Source organism: Pleurodeles waltl, chromosome 7, assembly GCF_031143425.1.
Source record: "Pleurodeles waltl isolate 20211129_DDA chromosome 7, aPleWal1.hap1.20221129, whole genome shotgun sequence".
Lineage (NCBI taxonomy): Eukaryota > Metazoa > Chordata > Amphibia > Caudata > Salamandridae > Pleurodeles > Pleurodeles waltl.
In genome coordinates this window covers 909,391,748-909,407,322 of record NC_090446.1, presented here as the reverse complement: position 1 = coordinate 909,407,322, position 15,575 = coordinate 909,391,748, and the positions used below count along the sequence as shown (strand labels likewise).

General features: G+C 42.0%; 1 protein-coding gene across 1 annotated transcript in view; it reads left to right on the top strand.

The window, feature by feature from the left end:
• CD74 (CD74 molecule) overlaps window positions 1-9,905 on the top strand; it is a 40,139-nt gene extending 30,234 nt beyond the window's left edge. Inside the window, exons 8-10 of the mRNA XM_069199553.1 lie at window positions 96-164; window positions 310-339; window positions 9,128-9,905. Of these exons, the coding sequence (XP_069055654.1) occupies window positions 96-164; window positions 310-332 (92 nt within the window). The 3' untranslated portion in view covers window positions 333-339; window positions 9,128-9,905. The remainder of the gene's footprint in view (window positions 1-95; window positions 165-309; window positions 340-9,127) is intronic.
• Window positions 9,906-15,575: the final 5,670 nt, after the last annotated feature.

Here is a 15,575-nt window from a genome sequence, read left to right as displayed (position 1 = left end):
TACACACTGCTGAAGGTTTTGAGGGCATGGATGGCTGAATCACAGCAGGTCTTTCACACTAAGGCAGTCTGATGCGCTGATTTCTGTATCCTTAGTTTTTCCAGATCGTGAAGGATCCACTTTGGATTGGATGATGGAGGACAATCTTCAAGAATCCAATCCTGGTAATCTATTTCCGTTTCCAATCTGTGCCATTTACATGTTTTAAATATATTGACTTCTAAAAGCTGACAAAACATCCTGTAACACGCAGACACAAAAATACATTAATGGACATCTACTTATTCTGAGATATTTTCTTTGTTTCAGGTTGGACAGTTGGTGGGCAGTAGATCAAAGGTGGGTATTCTCAGGCAGATGTTACCAATGGGTTCATCGTATTCAAACTGCAAAAAGTTTCTTTGTGATTTTGCCACTGCTGATTGTGTATTCCTTCTTCAGATAACATTTCTTGTAAGAGCTCAGAAATATTTCAGTGAGAGTATTAAAGTTAAATAATAGCAACACCTTTGTTTACTGTGCTTGGAAACCTGTAATTTGAAAAATGCACACAAGCATTATTATAAATCTTTCATGATTGTGACGTTTGCAAGAATAATGAAAAAAACAAAGCACCTGATTTAGATCTTGGTGGATGGAGTGCTCCATCACAAACGTGACGGATATCCCGTCTGCAGTATCATAATGCCCACAGGAAATAATGGGATCATATTACAGCAGACTGGATATCCATCACATTTATGATGGGGTATTCCATCCGCCGAGATCTAAATCAGGTCCAAAGACGAAATCATTACAGGCACATCATTGGAGGTTGAAATAATAAGTAGACGAAACATACGCAAAAGACAGCTGATATTAATAAACTGTGTTTTACTTACCACGGGGTGACAGTACAACAAAGAGCGAAAACTCAGTGGTTGATAGATTGAACTCAAGGCAGCTAATCACTTCCTAATAGGAACAGGTTAAATGTACATTCAGAAGTTACCGTTAGAAGCTACTGCCACCAACCTCGAACAGGGAGTGAAAAACGTCAATGCCTGGCTCACCAATTGCACCAACAGCTTCTTCCAACAGAGGATCGTCCAGGAACTCACCATCCTGCTCAACACTTCTATCCCCACCGCAACATTTCCTGACACCTGGAAACATAACAAAGCCGAAGTCAGACCACTACTCAAAAAACTCCCTACCGACCCCAGCGAAGCCCAAAACAACTGGCTAGTCACCTTGCTCCCCTTCCCAGTGAAGGTACTGGAAAAGATCATCAACAACCAACTCATTACATACCTGGAGCAGAACCAGCTACTCTATGCCTCCCAATCTGGCTTCCGCAGTAATTACAGCACTGAAACTGCCCTGATAGCAGCCACCAATGACATCCGAACCATCCTTGACTGAGGAGAAACAGCAGCTTTGATCCTTCTTGGCCTCTCAGCAGCCTTCAACACCATATCCAACCACATGCTGATCGGAAAAAAACACCATATCGGCATCCAAAGGGACGTGCTCAGATAATCACCTCCTTCACCAGAAGAACCCAGGGTATCCACCTCCCACCTTTCAACTCTGAACACAAGGAGATCACCTGCGGTGTCCCCCAGGGCTCATCCCGCAGCTCCATGCTCTTCAACGCATATATGACCCCGCTGGCTAACATCATCAGATCCCATAGTCTTGACATATTTTTCTATGCAGATTACACCCAACTCATCCTCTTACTCATCGATGACCTGTCCACCACCAGAACCAACTTCCACTGATGCATGACAAGCGTTGCTGACTGGATGAAGAACAACTGCCTGCAGCTGAACAAAGGCAAGACAGAAGTACTGATCTTTGGCAATGGCAGCGACACATGGAATGACTCCTGGTGGCCATCAGACCTAGGATCCACACCCACTCCCTTTGACCATGACAGAAACCTTGGAACCATCATTGACAATAAACTCCCCATGAACTCACAGAACAACGCAGTCTTCTCCACCTGCTTCCTCACTTAGCACATACTATGTAAGATCTTCAAGTGGCTACCCCTACACATATGAGACGCACTGTGACACAGGCCTTCATCACCAGCTGAGTGGACTATGGCAAAACCCTCTACGTAGGAATCACTGCACACCTCCTACAGAGAATTCAGACCATACAGAAAGCTGCAACCAGACTCATCCTTGGCCTTCCCCCCGATGAACTGACATCACACCCCACTTCAGGCAACTCCACAGGCTCCCCATACAGAAGAGATGCTAATTCAAGCTGCTGACCCACGCACAGAAGGCTGTACATAACCAAGGACCCGCATACATTAACCTCCGCCTGAACTTCCATCAACAGTTGAGAAGACCACGCTCTGCCTCCCTTTCACTAGCCCATACTCCTCGCATCTACCAAAGCAGAAGTGGAGGAAGCTCCTTCTCTCACATCGCAGCTAAAACCTGGAATAGCCTCTCCATGCACCTACAGACCATCATCTCACTTCTGGAATTCTGAATGGCCCTCAAGACCTGGCTGTTCGAATAAGAATCTAGGACCTGAAAGCGCCTGGATACCCTATTGGGTGATTAGCTGTGCTTTATAAATCCTGATTGTATATCCTGATTGAAGTACTCTTGTGTGATGGACAGATTTGAGGATGCCTTATGCAGAACCACTATACGTGATACACATGTTCAACAGATATAACTGATAAACACCCAAAAAGCAATACGAGCACTCAATGCAACACAATTATTTCTAGACAATCTTGAACGTCAGATTTCTTCTTTAGTGGCAACCAAGAGAAAACCGGGTGCATTCCACATGTAATTTCAACAGTTACTTGAGTTCATAAAGTCTTAGGGGCATATTTACAAGAAAGTGGCGCATTGGTCCTGATGCACCACTTTTCTTGCGTCGCCCCGCTCGAACTAATGACATCATGGTTGCACCGTATTGTAAATACGGCACACCATGGCAGTTGTTAAGACAACAGTATCAACGTTTTTAACTCTGTTGTGGTGCTTTGCTGCACTTGCATCAAAAAGTTTGATGCTAGTGCAGCACAGCACAGGGAGGTCCATTGATTAAAATGGGTGTGTCATTGTAATGCCTGCTCTGAGCAGGCGTTAAACATAACAGTAAATTTCACTGCACCATTTTTTCGGGCCTCCCTGCGTCTAACGCACATCTTGCATACATTATGCCTGGCCCAGGCACAATGTGGCGCAAGGTTTTTCGAAGTGGTGCAATGCAAGCAATGTGCCACTTTGTAAATACGGCGTGGGAGAAAGGCCTATATAGTAATTATATTGTAAATATTCTAAAAACGTGTGCTCAAAACAACAAGGCAAAAGAAGCAGCTCAAAATGGTGTAATAAAATCCATTACTCGAGCAAGTTTATAGAGGATATCCTAATTATATGGATGGGTGGGAGGATGATCTCCTTGAATTTTTCTCTCAATTGAATCAAAATAACAATAATATGAGATTTACCTTGACATGTAGTAAGAATAAGATTACCTTTTTGGATGTGGAATTATATATAAGGGATCAAAAATTAGACAGTAGGATGTATTGAATAAAAAAAATCCTGCAATACCATCTTACATGCCTGAAGTTTACATCCACAATCACAGATCAAAACTATTCCATTATGGGAGATGACTAGGGCAAGGATAAATTACAGGGTGGACAACGATTTTATGATAGCATCAATCACATGGAATATATTTCTTGTCAGAGGATATGATCAGAGATAAGTAAAAACAGCTAGTTGCATGGCGTGCAGAGGCTTTTTAGTTACATATTTTGATCCTGGTTGTTTCCCTACACCAGGATAATATTGTGGAGAGTTACAGGAAGTGCAGCAGCCCCCCAGAAACATTTAAAAAAAAACTTAGCACAGCAAGCGCAAGTCTCCTGTTTCATTAAATCCACAACCCCAGGAGTACTTACCATTAATTTTTTAAGCACTCCGACCTAGAGCTATATGCTGTTCTTCAGGAATGCCAGGACCTCATGTAGATGGATCTAGGGCTGCACTTTGGGGCCTGAAACATGCTAAAAAAAGAAAGAAAAAAAATCAGACGTTAAGAGTTTTTTTTTTGTTATTTATTGAAAATATTTTGTGAGAATCACTATTATACATTGAAATCTGTGAATTAATAAAATATTAGTTATTGTTGACCCTTTGACAAAGCCAGGAAGTGTGCCTTACTTAAAATGGCATCCTTTATATTGTTACACAACTTAGACAGCCATTGCGCCAGAGAGTGGGCCCCCTTGAGTGAGGTTTGGCACCTGCAGGGGGTTGTGTATGTGTATTTTTATTACTTTGGGTGGGAACTCCCTAAACCAACACACTTAAAAAAATAAATAATGGTAACTTTACATTTTTTCTTAACTGGGAGGAACCCTCCAACTGTCTGTTTTTTAAAAATTACTCTTACCACTCTATACCCTTACCAACGCTAAACCCTAAAAAAACACCCATAACACACTATACCGTTCATGCCCCTAAATTCTAAACCATCCTTACCACCCTGTACCGATCCTCAAACCCTAAAAACACCCTTATACCCTTTCCTACCTCTAAACACCCTTACCATCCTATCCCCTTACACACCCCTAAACCCTAAAAACACCCATACCACTCTGTACCCTTATCGATTCCTAAACCAGAAAAACACAGTTAACACTTTATACACCTACCCACCCCATACCCTAAAGTCAGCCTTAACACCCTATACCCCTAAACCCTAAAAATACCCCTGCTCAGCCCAAAATCCTAAAAACAGTAATAGCCTTACCCCTGAATATATATATATATATATATATATATATATATACATACATACATACATACACACACAAACACATACGTGTTACATACTGGCAGCCACCAGTAGGAAGTTACAGTTAAGACCTAGTTTCCATAGGAAAAGCATTTTTGTTTTGCTTATCGCTCCATTTGACAAATCGCTATAACATTTTGAAAAAACTGGTTTGCCACTCACTTCAGCTGCTATCTGGAAAGTTTTGGGGTAATTCGTCAAGCAGGGACCAAGAAAAAGGGGGGCCATTTCCCATAGGGACTTTAGACAAAACTACAGCTGAACCAATTAACGGAATTTCACCAAATTTGGCAGAAAGCTAGATCTTGGTCCAGAAAGAGTGTTTTTTGTAATTTGGTGGAAATCTGTTCAGTTGTTTTGGAGTTATTAAAGAAAAAGGATTCATGTATATCTAGAGACGGGGTAGTCAGCGCATCCAACAGTTTTCTGTATGCCCCTCAGGTGGACCAGGTCCTGAGGGCGGTGGGAATACTTAGGTTTGAATGGAGAGGGGTGGGGCATACGTGGCCCTCTCGTTGAGCCGATTTCAGCCTTGGGCACCCCCCCCGGCCTTATACATAAGTGGGAGGGTGGAATATAACCCCCACTCCTGGGCCAATTTCTGCTCCAGGGACCCCATCCTGTGGGGCCTGGCCGAAAGTGAAAAGGGGAAGGGAGCATGCAGCCACCTTCCCTGAGCCATTTTCTGCCCTAGGACCCCATCCCTGGGGCCTGGCCATGCTAGTATTGGGGAGGAGTTTCATGCCACTCCCCACCCCCGCCCAGAGTTATTAATGGCCCTGGGGACCCCATCTCCCAGGGCCGGCTCCTGCTATTTCCCAGGGTGCTCACCCCCTGGATATAGTGGTTTCCCTGCCCGCACTTGGGTGGGCAGGGAAACTTGTGTTTGCTGTTTCTTAGTGGGAGCTTTGAAATTTCTCCTGACAAGCGAGAGTGAAGACAGGTTTCCCTGCCACTCTAGTGTGGACAGGGAAATACACAGTTCACTCCCAGCTTCCAGATTGCCATCTGACTCAAACTCTGTATTGATGCAACAAGGAGTGTCCCCAAAGCTCTATATCACTACTTTATACACCTCCTAGGAGCCTCCAGCTTCCACTCACGGCCCTACCAAGATCTAATATTGATTCTGCGGGGATGATACTCAACTGTATCTGAAAATCCCATACCCCAAAAATGTAGAATCTTTGGCCAAGTTCCTAGAGTCCATCCAAGACCCGGAATACTGCCACCACTCAAAACGTATTCTGATTAGGATTGAGTTCCTTCTATTATCCTTATAAAGAACCTCAAATAGGGCTGGAGTCCGTCTCAACACTAAAGTTTAACCATATAGGTCTGAAGGCACATATTGGACTACAGTTTATGAAACCTTAAATACCTGGATGTATCCAGAATTTACGTTAGTTATCCAAACCCTTGTTCATTCTAAACGTAATTACAGCAGTTCTCTACTCATAGTTATTCCCAAACTGCACCTGTCTTCACACTTGACGTACTGAATGGCCACAGGAGCTAAAATAATCAACAACATGTCACCTTTTCTTATTTCCTTTAAATGACTCCCTGTAGAAGTGAGGTGTATGTACAAACTGACCTGCATTGCATATAAGCTACGTTCCTTTAATCTCCTGGCCACTTTGCATCGAAGTGAACAAAACACCCTTCAAATCAAGGAGAATCTCTTCTTGGAAGTTCCAGGAATCAAGAAAGAAAAGACACCGAAACAGTCCTTCTCATAAAGTGCCCCTACTTTTGTATGTCATTTCCAACCTTGACCTTCGTTGTCCTTCTCCTGTATATTCATGGACAAGAACTGGTAGCTGGAAAGAGTGTGTGTATATATACACACCAGCCTTTTTATGCATTTCAAACACTTTACAATAGTATCTGTGGTGTTTACCATCTCTGACCATTTACTGTAATGATGTATGCACAATACTAGATATATAATACTATATATTATTCTATTATATAGCCTACATTTTGTGTAGCACTTTATCATTGGGTCTTATCCATGCAATATATAACTTTTATGTAAGGCTATATTAAACTATGAATAAATAAATTATTTTTTGATTTCAGTTTATTTGGTACCTCACTAGATTCCCAATGTGCCTTTGCCTCACCCTAACAAACTAATACAGGCCAATCTCAATCCCAATACATACCACCTAACATTACTTATGATTCCTCAAAAGTCCACACAGGATCCTTCATGTTCATGTTTAACTATATAAAATGTGTGCGTGAGACAATTTGACGTTTCGGGGGAAATTATTCCAAAGTTTCTTCCCTTTGTTTAGATCTGTATGCCCCTTCCTTTACATGTTTCATGACATGGTTAGGTGCTGCAAGTATCCTGAGAGATCCTCTGTCTTTCTAGTTAAACAATTTATTCAGAATGATTGGGCCCATCAGCCCCGACTGTACTTGAATCAACACCCATTCTGTCCTCGATCCACCAGCAGGAATGTGGTTTACACGTTTAAAAAATGTAAAGCAGCTTTTTTTGTACAATCTGAAGGGGGCAAAAAAGTCTTTACTTTCCAAAATATGTGATTCATCCAAGACATGTTAAAGGTGCAAGATGATGCCTTTCTCTGACAAACAAAAACCTTTGTAGAAAGCACAATGACTTTTCACTAGTATATACATTCCCATCCGGGTTGTGGAATAAAAAAACAATCATAATAGCAATTTCAGAATAATAAAGCCGAGCTCGAGGGTTATTGCTGTATTGTCTACCTTCAAAAAAAAAATCCTATCTCAAGGATCTTCAAGGGAGCTCGTCCATTTAAGTTGGCCTTTCTCGTATTCATGAACATGTTAACTGTCACATGTTTTATACGGTAAAACCTTAATAAGTTATATTTGTAGCACCTTTATTTGCTGGGATCGTTACTGGATTCAAAGGAGAGTGAGATATAGACAAACACAGCATACGTCATCATTGGACTTCAAATACTCATTAGATGGAAATAGTTTTTTTCAAAATACCGTTTCACTCTAGAAGTTACACGAATCCATTAGGAAACAGATGTATCAATTAAATAGTTTCTTACACAGCAGGTAAATGTTTACTCGGATAATACATGCCTGTCTCCCAAGTTTCATATGTGGAATCACATCAGTTCAGGAGACACAGTAGTCTTCATCAGTCAGAGCACACATAGTACATCGAATTGCTTGAATTCCATCCACAGAAGACCTGATTTGGGAAAACGAGGAAAGGTGCTAGCTACATATGTTGTCCATAGATTTCCAGGTTGTCATTAATTTAGCACGTCTAACAGAAACTAAAATCTTGTTTTAATACCCCGTTCGTCCGGCATGAGAGGGTTTAAGTGCATTTGCAGCCACAGCCAGTCCCCTTTTTGGTGTTTTGGCTAGGCGATTTTCATTTAAAAATCAAGGAGGTGACAAAAGGGTGTCTATGGTCTCTCAGCTGTTCAGTCAGTGCTTTCAGGCTATATCTGGTCTCCAGTATGACAATGTATTCATTTAGACTGGATCTGTCACCTACAGATCCCTCTATTTGGGGATGTTGGTTTTCTTGCTAAAATGAACTATCCTACAAAAGTCACATTCTCGCTGCCGGTTTGTCAATTTCCTGAACAAAACATAAAAGAAAAATGTAGCAAGGTTTCTATAATTGCACACTAATTCTTTTAAATGGTTTGCCTACAGACCTACTATATTATGACATCATTATTTTGCTACTCTAGCAAAACCAAGGTTGGTACTTATTGACACTATATATTGTGAAGGAAAATGCCATGCCTGAATTAATTATGCATTTTGAAAACCTATTGAGATAGAATATTGTAGATCGCATATGTTTGTCTTTTTGTGTGGTTTGTGGCTTATAACCATGCAAGTTAAAGCAAAAGTTACATATGGTGTACTACAAAGATTGTATCAGATTTTATCTTTTGTTAGAACAGATGTTATCAGCATTTAGATCCACAGAAAGGACCTTGTGGTCTTAACAGATCGTGTAGACTTTACTACCTGTTTCTATCTTAAGTATCTACACCTCTTTCCCACTGGGCATGTGACTGAAGATTTGGAAAACTACTTACATACAAACAACTGAAGCTGATTGAATACTTTTTCTTCATAGCTTTTGTATTATGCTGTCACATCTGGTAACAATTAGATGTAAATCTGTGGTTTAGATTTGAAATTGACAGGGTGTGTGCCGCCAAGAATTACTGTGATTGGTAGGTGTGGAAGACCTTGGTTTACATCCTTTACTTATTACTGAGTTCTTCTCTTTCTCCAGGATAAATGATGGTGGCAATGGCTCCCATATATCCAAGCTCTAAGCAAGCAGCTTTACCCTGATATCACGCCTTGGATCCTGTTGCCTCCCATTCTGTGATTCTGCAGTGCAGCATGTAATGCTTTTATGTTGTTCTACAAATTAGTCACATCACCCACGGGGCTTTGATTTTGCTGTAATGAAAATACCTTGAGAAGTGTACACATATTACCATGGGCTAATAGTGCTTTAGATAATCTAGGTGTGGATGGTGTGAAGTCCAGTGTATGGCGTCCGGTTTCCACTAGTGCACATGCAGAAAGATGTAATGTTTGTGGATTAGGGACTCCAAAGGTACTCCCTAAAACAAAGTGTGAAATGATCGTGTTTGGGTACCTATTTTCCTCTGATTAGGAATGGTCAAACTGACGTTCTGTCCCAGCCCCACCTTGTTAAGTCCTGTGCTGTGTGTTTAAGTCACTAGTTCTAAATACTCTGGGTTACCCCTATTAAAGATCAGCATAGGAATCTTTGTGGGCTGCGGGCGACTGAGGTTAGCACTGGCATGAGAGGGCTGTTTGTATAGTGGCGGGGCTTTTACATTCTATCATGCTACAATTGTACCCATTTCCATATCTTGGACTAATCTTTACTCCGAGACTGTCTAATCATGAAAAATTGATTTCTTAATCTAATGTATGCATAACATACCTTTGATGTTTTAATTTTTATACAAAACTAATCTAAGCCCTTCAGTGTAAACTTTATTGCTGTGAGAATAAAGATCTACTTTCAATAAGTGTTTTTTAGTTTCCATTTCTCCTAAATCAATACAGGTCCCATGTTGGGGATGTCAGTGGCCTTCCTTCTACTTTTGAACTGGACGTGTAAACCATTGGCCATTGCAGTGATTGCCAGAGCCATTGCTCAGTCCTAGACACTTGGAAGAGACTGTAGACTGTTGCTGCCACAAACTATGCATGTATCCGTACTCCCTATTCCTGGTGGCGCACCTGCTGAGTGTCATGTATCCATACTCCCTACTCCTGGTGGTGCACCTGCTGAGTGTCATGTATCCGTACTCCCTACTCCTGGTGGTGCACCTGCTGAGTGTCATGTATCCGTACTCCCTACTCCTGGTGGTGCACCTGCTGAGTGTCATGTATCCGTACTCCCTACTCCTGGTGGTGCACCTGCTGAGTGTCATGTATCCGTACTCCCTACTCCTGGTGGTGCACCTGCTGAGTGTCATGTATCCGTACTCCCTATTCCTGGTGGTGCACCTGCTGAGTGTCTTCAGAGGTGAGCAGACACAAGCTGTTGTGTCTGACACCCCTTCGGTACCACTTAGCACGAAACATGCATTGAACATTGTACCAATTACTGTCTTGATTGCTATCCGAGACTAGGTAATCAGTCTAACGAAAAATCAAGAAATGAGCTTTTTTTGTAGATAATTAAGATTAAGTAGCCATCTCTCAGGTCCAGGACAAAGTCAGACATTGCACTGGCATGAGAGGACTGTTTGTATAGTGGTGGGGCTTTTACCTTATAAATATCCTGTGTCATGTACAGTTTCCGGTTTCAAATGATTTTACAATGCTAGAATCAAGAAACATAAGCCAGCTAGATTAACAAATCAACAACATTGAATGACAGACAGGACATCAGTGACCGTGATAAAGTTGCATGAACTAAGCAGAAAGTACTCAACATTAAACTGAAGAAATTATCATGGTAATAATTTGAAATAGGAATTGAGCAGAAAACTATCTGTCAGAATGCCTGAAGTGGATTACCAGAATATGGATATGGTGAAACATTAGCATACTCTTCTGTCTGTACACCTCCATGAATTTCGATGAACCAGTGTTCATTTCATACTTATGGTGTTTGGGAAGAGATTGGCGATTCTCCCTCAATCCCTCCTGTTCTGCACCCTCAAGTCTATTGAATGGCCTGCATCAGTTCATCCAGGAACTCGCAGCTTGCGGTTATTAATAAAATTATAAAAATAAAGTAGACTACTATTTGAGAAGTCTGTGCATGGGGACATACTAAAAGAATCATTAGGGATGATTGGCTGCATTCTCTTAAGTGCCCACCAGTGGCAGTGTAGTTTAATGCTTACATGTACCAACTGAAAGTTAACCCTCTTCAGCATTTTGTTATTATTTACCTATCAGGATGCATTTTAATGATTTTATTCAGCACTACCTTAGTGGTAGACAATCCCATAGTGTGCATTTGGAGATATTTTCACTTATATATGAAAAGTGGTAAGTTACCTTATAGGATATGATGTTTTTGTACCATTGTAGGTTCCTAATGATTACATGCTGATTTAACTGTTATATTGCTATATATGCAACGCAGCTATTCATATTGGTACTGGATAAACACAATATACATTACAAAAGAGGGATTATTGGATGAAGTATTGCAATAACATGTAATTAGCACTGACTGTTCCTTTTACACGGGGATGATGGGAGTTTAATAGCTATTACATATACCTGATACTGTTATTTAGTAAATGTTGAAGAAAAGTGGGCAAAGCTTTATTCTGCAAGGGAGATTATGGGTGTTCTATTTCCATTGAATCTATATATATATATATATATATATATATAGGAATATATCAGGATTGTTCCAGATAGGAAATGGGGATAAGGATTTTCTACTCCAAGGACGATGGGCATTAAATGGTTATTATATACACCTGGTACTGTTTGTTAGTAAATGTTGAGGGGAAATGGGCATAGCGGTATTCTGTATGGGGGATTAGGAGGGCTACATGGTCATTGAATATGTTTGAGACTGTATTAGGATTGATCCATGGGGGAAATGGTATTAGGGGTTTCCTACATTGGGGATGAAAGGTGTTCAATAGTTTTTACATATACCTGCCACTGTATTTTCATGTCTATAGTAAAGAAATAATACCTACTTTAATCACAGGGGATTATGGCCTTTAAACACCACTTAAACACATTACTCCTATATTATGATGGTACTGTTAGGAAAATTTGAATAGATAATGTTTACATGCGGGACAATGGGGGGTAAAAAGCTGCTAATATCCTGGGCATAGTATTGTACTTAGCCCTCTTGGGATAATGGCAGTAATAATTTCTGTATGGGGGATGAGGGGTGTTAATGGCTATTACAAATGCCTGTCACTGTAGTGTAATGACGTGTGTTGAGGAAATCGGCATACATATTTTTACATGGGGTTAATGGGGGTTAAATGGCAGGTATATATACATGGCACTTATTTAGTAAATGATGAAGATAAATGGGCACAACTGTATTCTGCATTGGGGATTATGGGTGTTACATGGCCATTGAATATAATTGGAAATGTATTAGGATTGCTCAAGGTAGGAAATAGGAATACGTTTTTTTTTTTACATCTGGTATGATGGCAGTTAAATGCCTTTTATACACACCTGGCACTGGACTTTTATGAACAATGTACCATCAGATTACCGTTCCGCGGTCGAAAGACTGCGGCGGTAATTCTGACTTTCCCGCTGGGCTGGCGGGCGGTCGCCTTCAGACCGCCCGCCAGCCCAGCGGGAAAGAGGCTTCCACGATGAAGCCGGCTCGGAATCGAGCCGGCGGAGTGGAAGCTGTGCGACGGGTGCAGTTGCACCCGTCGCGTATTTCACTGTCTGCGCAGCAGACAGTGAAATACATGTAGGGGCCCTCTTACGGGGGCCCCTGCAATGCCCATGCCAGTGGCATGGGCACTGCAGGGGCCCCGCGACCCCCCCTACCGCCATCCGGATCCCGGCGGTCGGACCGCCGGGATCTGGATGGCGGTAGGGGGGGTCGGAATCCCCGCGGCGGTGCAGCAAGCTGCGCCGCCGTGGAGGATTCAATTGGGGCGGCGGTACACTGGCGGGAGCCCGCCAGTGGTGCCGGTCCGACCGCGGCTTTACCGCCGCGGTCGGAATCCCCATTGGAGCACCGCCGGCCTGTCGGCGGTGCTCCCGCGGTCCTCCGCCCTGGCGGTCAAAGACCGCCAGGGTCAGAATGACCACCATAGTGATTTTCTACGTGGGGGAATCATGTGTGTTAAATGGCTGTTACACAAATCTGCCTCTGTAATTTAGTGATGTGTGGTGAGGAAATGGGTATACCTAGTTTTCACATGGCGGGATTATGGGCCATGACCATAACTGGGATTGTATTAAGCTTATTCCTGGTAGGAAATGGGGATAGTGATTTTCACAAGGGGTATGTTGGGTGCTAAATGGCTGTTACATATTCCTGCAACTGCGTTTTCAATATTTCTGTAAGAAAATGGTAATATGTGTTTAATGACTGTTACATGTACCAAGGACCACTGTAATTATGCGTTAGGGGGCTACATAATGAAACAGGTTCGACAAAATAATGCAGCAAGAAAAGGGAAATTAGGTGATGAACCACATTTTGTGATATGCTTACCTCATATTTTTTGTCATTTTTACATGTTAACACTGTGTGGGAAAAGGATTCACCTCATGATTGCCAGTATGACACCAAACTACAGCAATAAATAACAGAAAGTTGTCCAACTTTTGTGAAAGGCCTTCTGCATTTTAGTAACTTTTGATGCTTCTAAATAAGAAACAATTTTTTTGTTAAAACAGCGGATTATTCAGCAGATGATGGATTATGCAGCAAATGCAACAAATCCATATTTTTGCTGTTAAGGCAGTAACCACAATATCTCACAATTTAAGTGGCTCTGCACATACTTGCCACTGTATTTTAGTAATTTGTTTGAGAAAATGGCCATACCTTTTGTTTTTTACATGGTAAATGATGGGGTTTAATGACTATTACAAATACTTGGAACTGTTATTTGGTAATTGCTGAAGGAAAATGGACATGTCTGTGTTCTACACTGGGGTTATGGGTGCTAAGTGACCATTAAAAATACCAGGGACTATATTAGACTTGTTCTTGGTAGGTAACAGTGATACATGAGTGATGATGGGCTGTAAATGGCTGCTACATATACCTGCCACTGAATTGTCACTATTTCTTTAAGGAAATAGTAACAGCTATTTTTGCTTCAGGTTGTGGCCATTAAAGGGCTGTTGAATACAATCGCCACTAAATTCGAATGAATACTGTTAGTAAAAGAGAAATAGCTATATTTTCATAGGGAATGGTGTGTGTTAAATGGCTGATACATTTACCAGCCACTATATTTTAGCAATTGCTGAAGGGAAAATGGCATACATGTGTTCAATATGGGGGTTATGTGTATGAAGTGGCTGTTGAATATATTTAGCACTGTTTTAGACTTGTTCCAGATAGGAAATGCAGATTTTTTTTTTTTTATTCAGGGGGGTGGGTTGTTGGGCGTTAAATGGCTGATACATACACCTGCCACTTTACTAGCATGATTCCTGTAAGGAAATCGTAATAGCTATTTTATGAGTGGGGATTTATCTGCCTTAAAGGGTTGATAAAAACATCTGCCACATTATTCTAATGGTTTCTGTTAGGAAAATAGAAATCAATTTTTTTTACATCAGGTATAATGGGTAGTACATTGCTGTTACATATACCTGATGCTGTATTTTATTAATGGCTACAAAACGGCCATAGCTGTGTTCTATATGTGGGATTATGTGCAATAATTATCTGTTTAACATATTTGAGATTGCATTTGGCTTGTTCTAGGTTGGAAATGGTGATAGTGATTTTCTACATGAGGATGATAGGCGTATAAAAACCCTTCATTAGCTGATAAATACTTGTGACAGTATATATTGTTGTTCTGCAGTCTGCTGGCCTTAAAAGGATACTGCACAATGGTATGTGTAGGACATGCATCCTGCAACAGAACCTCAATATGTGAATCAGTACTGTTCCCAGAAAGGTGATTCCCAGGAATCTGCATCTCCAGAATCAAATCTGAGTACCTAGAGGAAGTAAAAGTGGTAACAAAGTTTCCGTAGGTGAACTGGAAGGATCATTAACATCAGAGCGGGCCAGGCCCAAACTCTTGGGCGCCTCCCAGATGGACCCGTAAGCACAGGGCCCAGCCCCCCCTTGCATGCCGTGGTGGGTGGTTTGGACCATGGCCACCTGGGCACTTGGGCGCAGGGTGGGCTCCCCCTCTTGGGAGGACCCAATCAACTCATGTGCACGGAACCCCCATCCCAGCTGCCCCCCTTGAGCGGCATGACAAAAAGCCCTTGTGAGACAGAACCCACACTCACCCACTCCCTCAGGAGAGAATCTGAATCACAGTGCCTCTGTGGGCTGGTAGCCCCCCAGAAGGCCCTGCCGCCTGGGCCCTCCCACACCAGGGTTTTGGGCAACTGATGAGCAGCCCTTCTCTAGCAGCAGGACAGCCTGGATTACAAGATGCTGGGGCTGCAAGGGAACCTTTACTTCTCTCGGTGTAGGTGTCGAGGCCCCTTTTCAAAGCCAGCGAGGCCTGCTTCAAGGAGGGGGG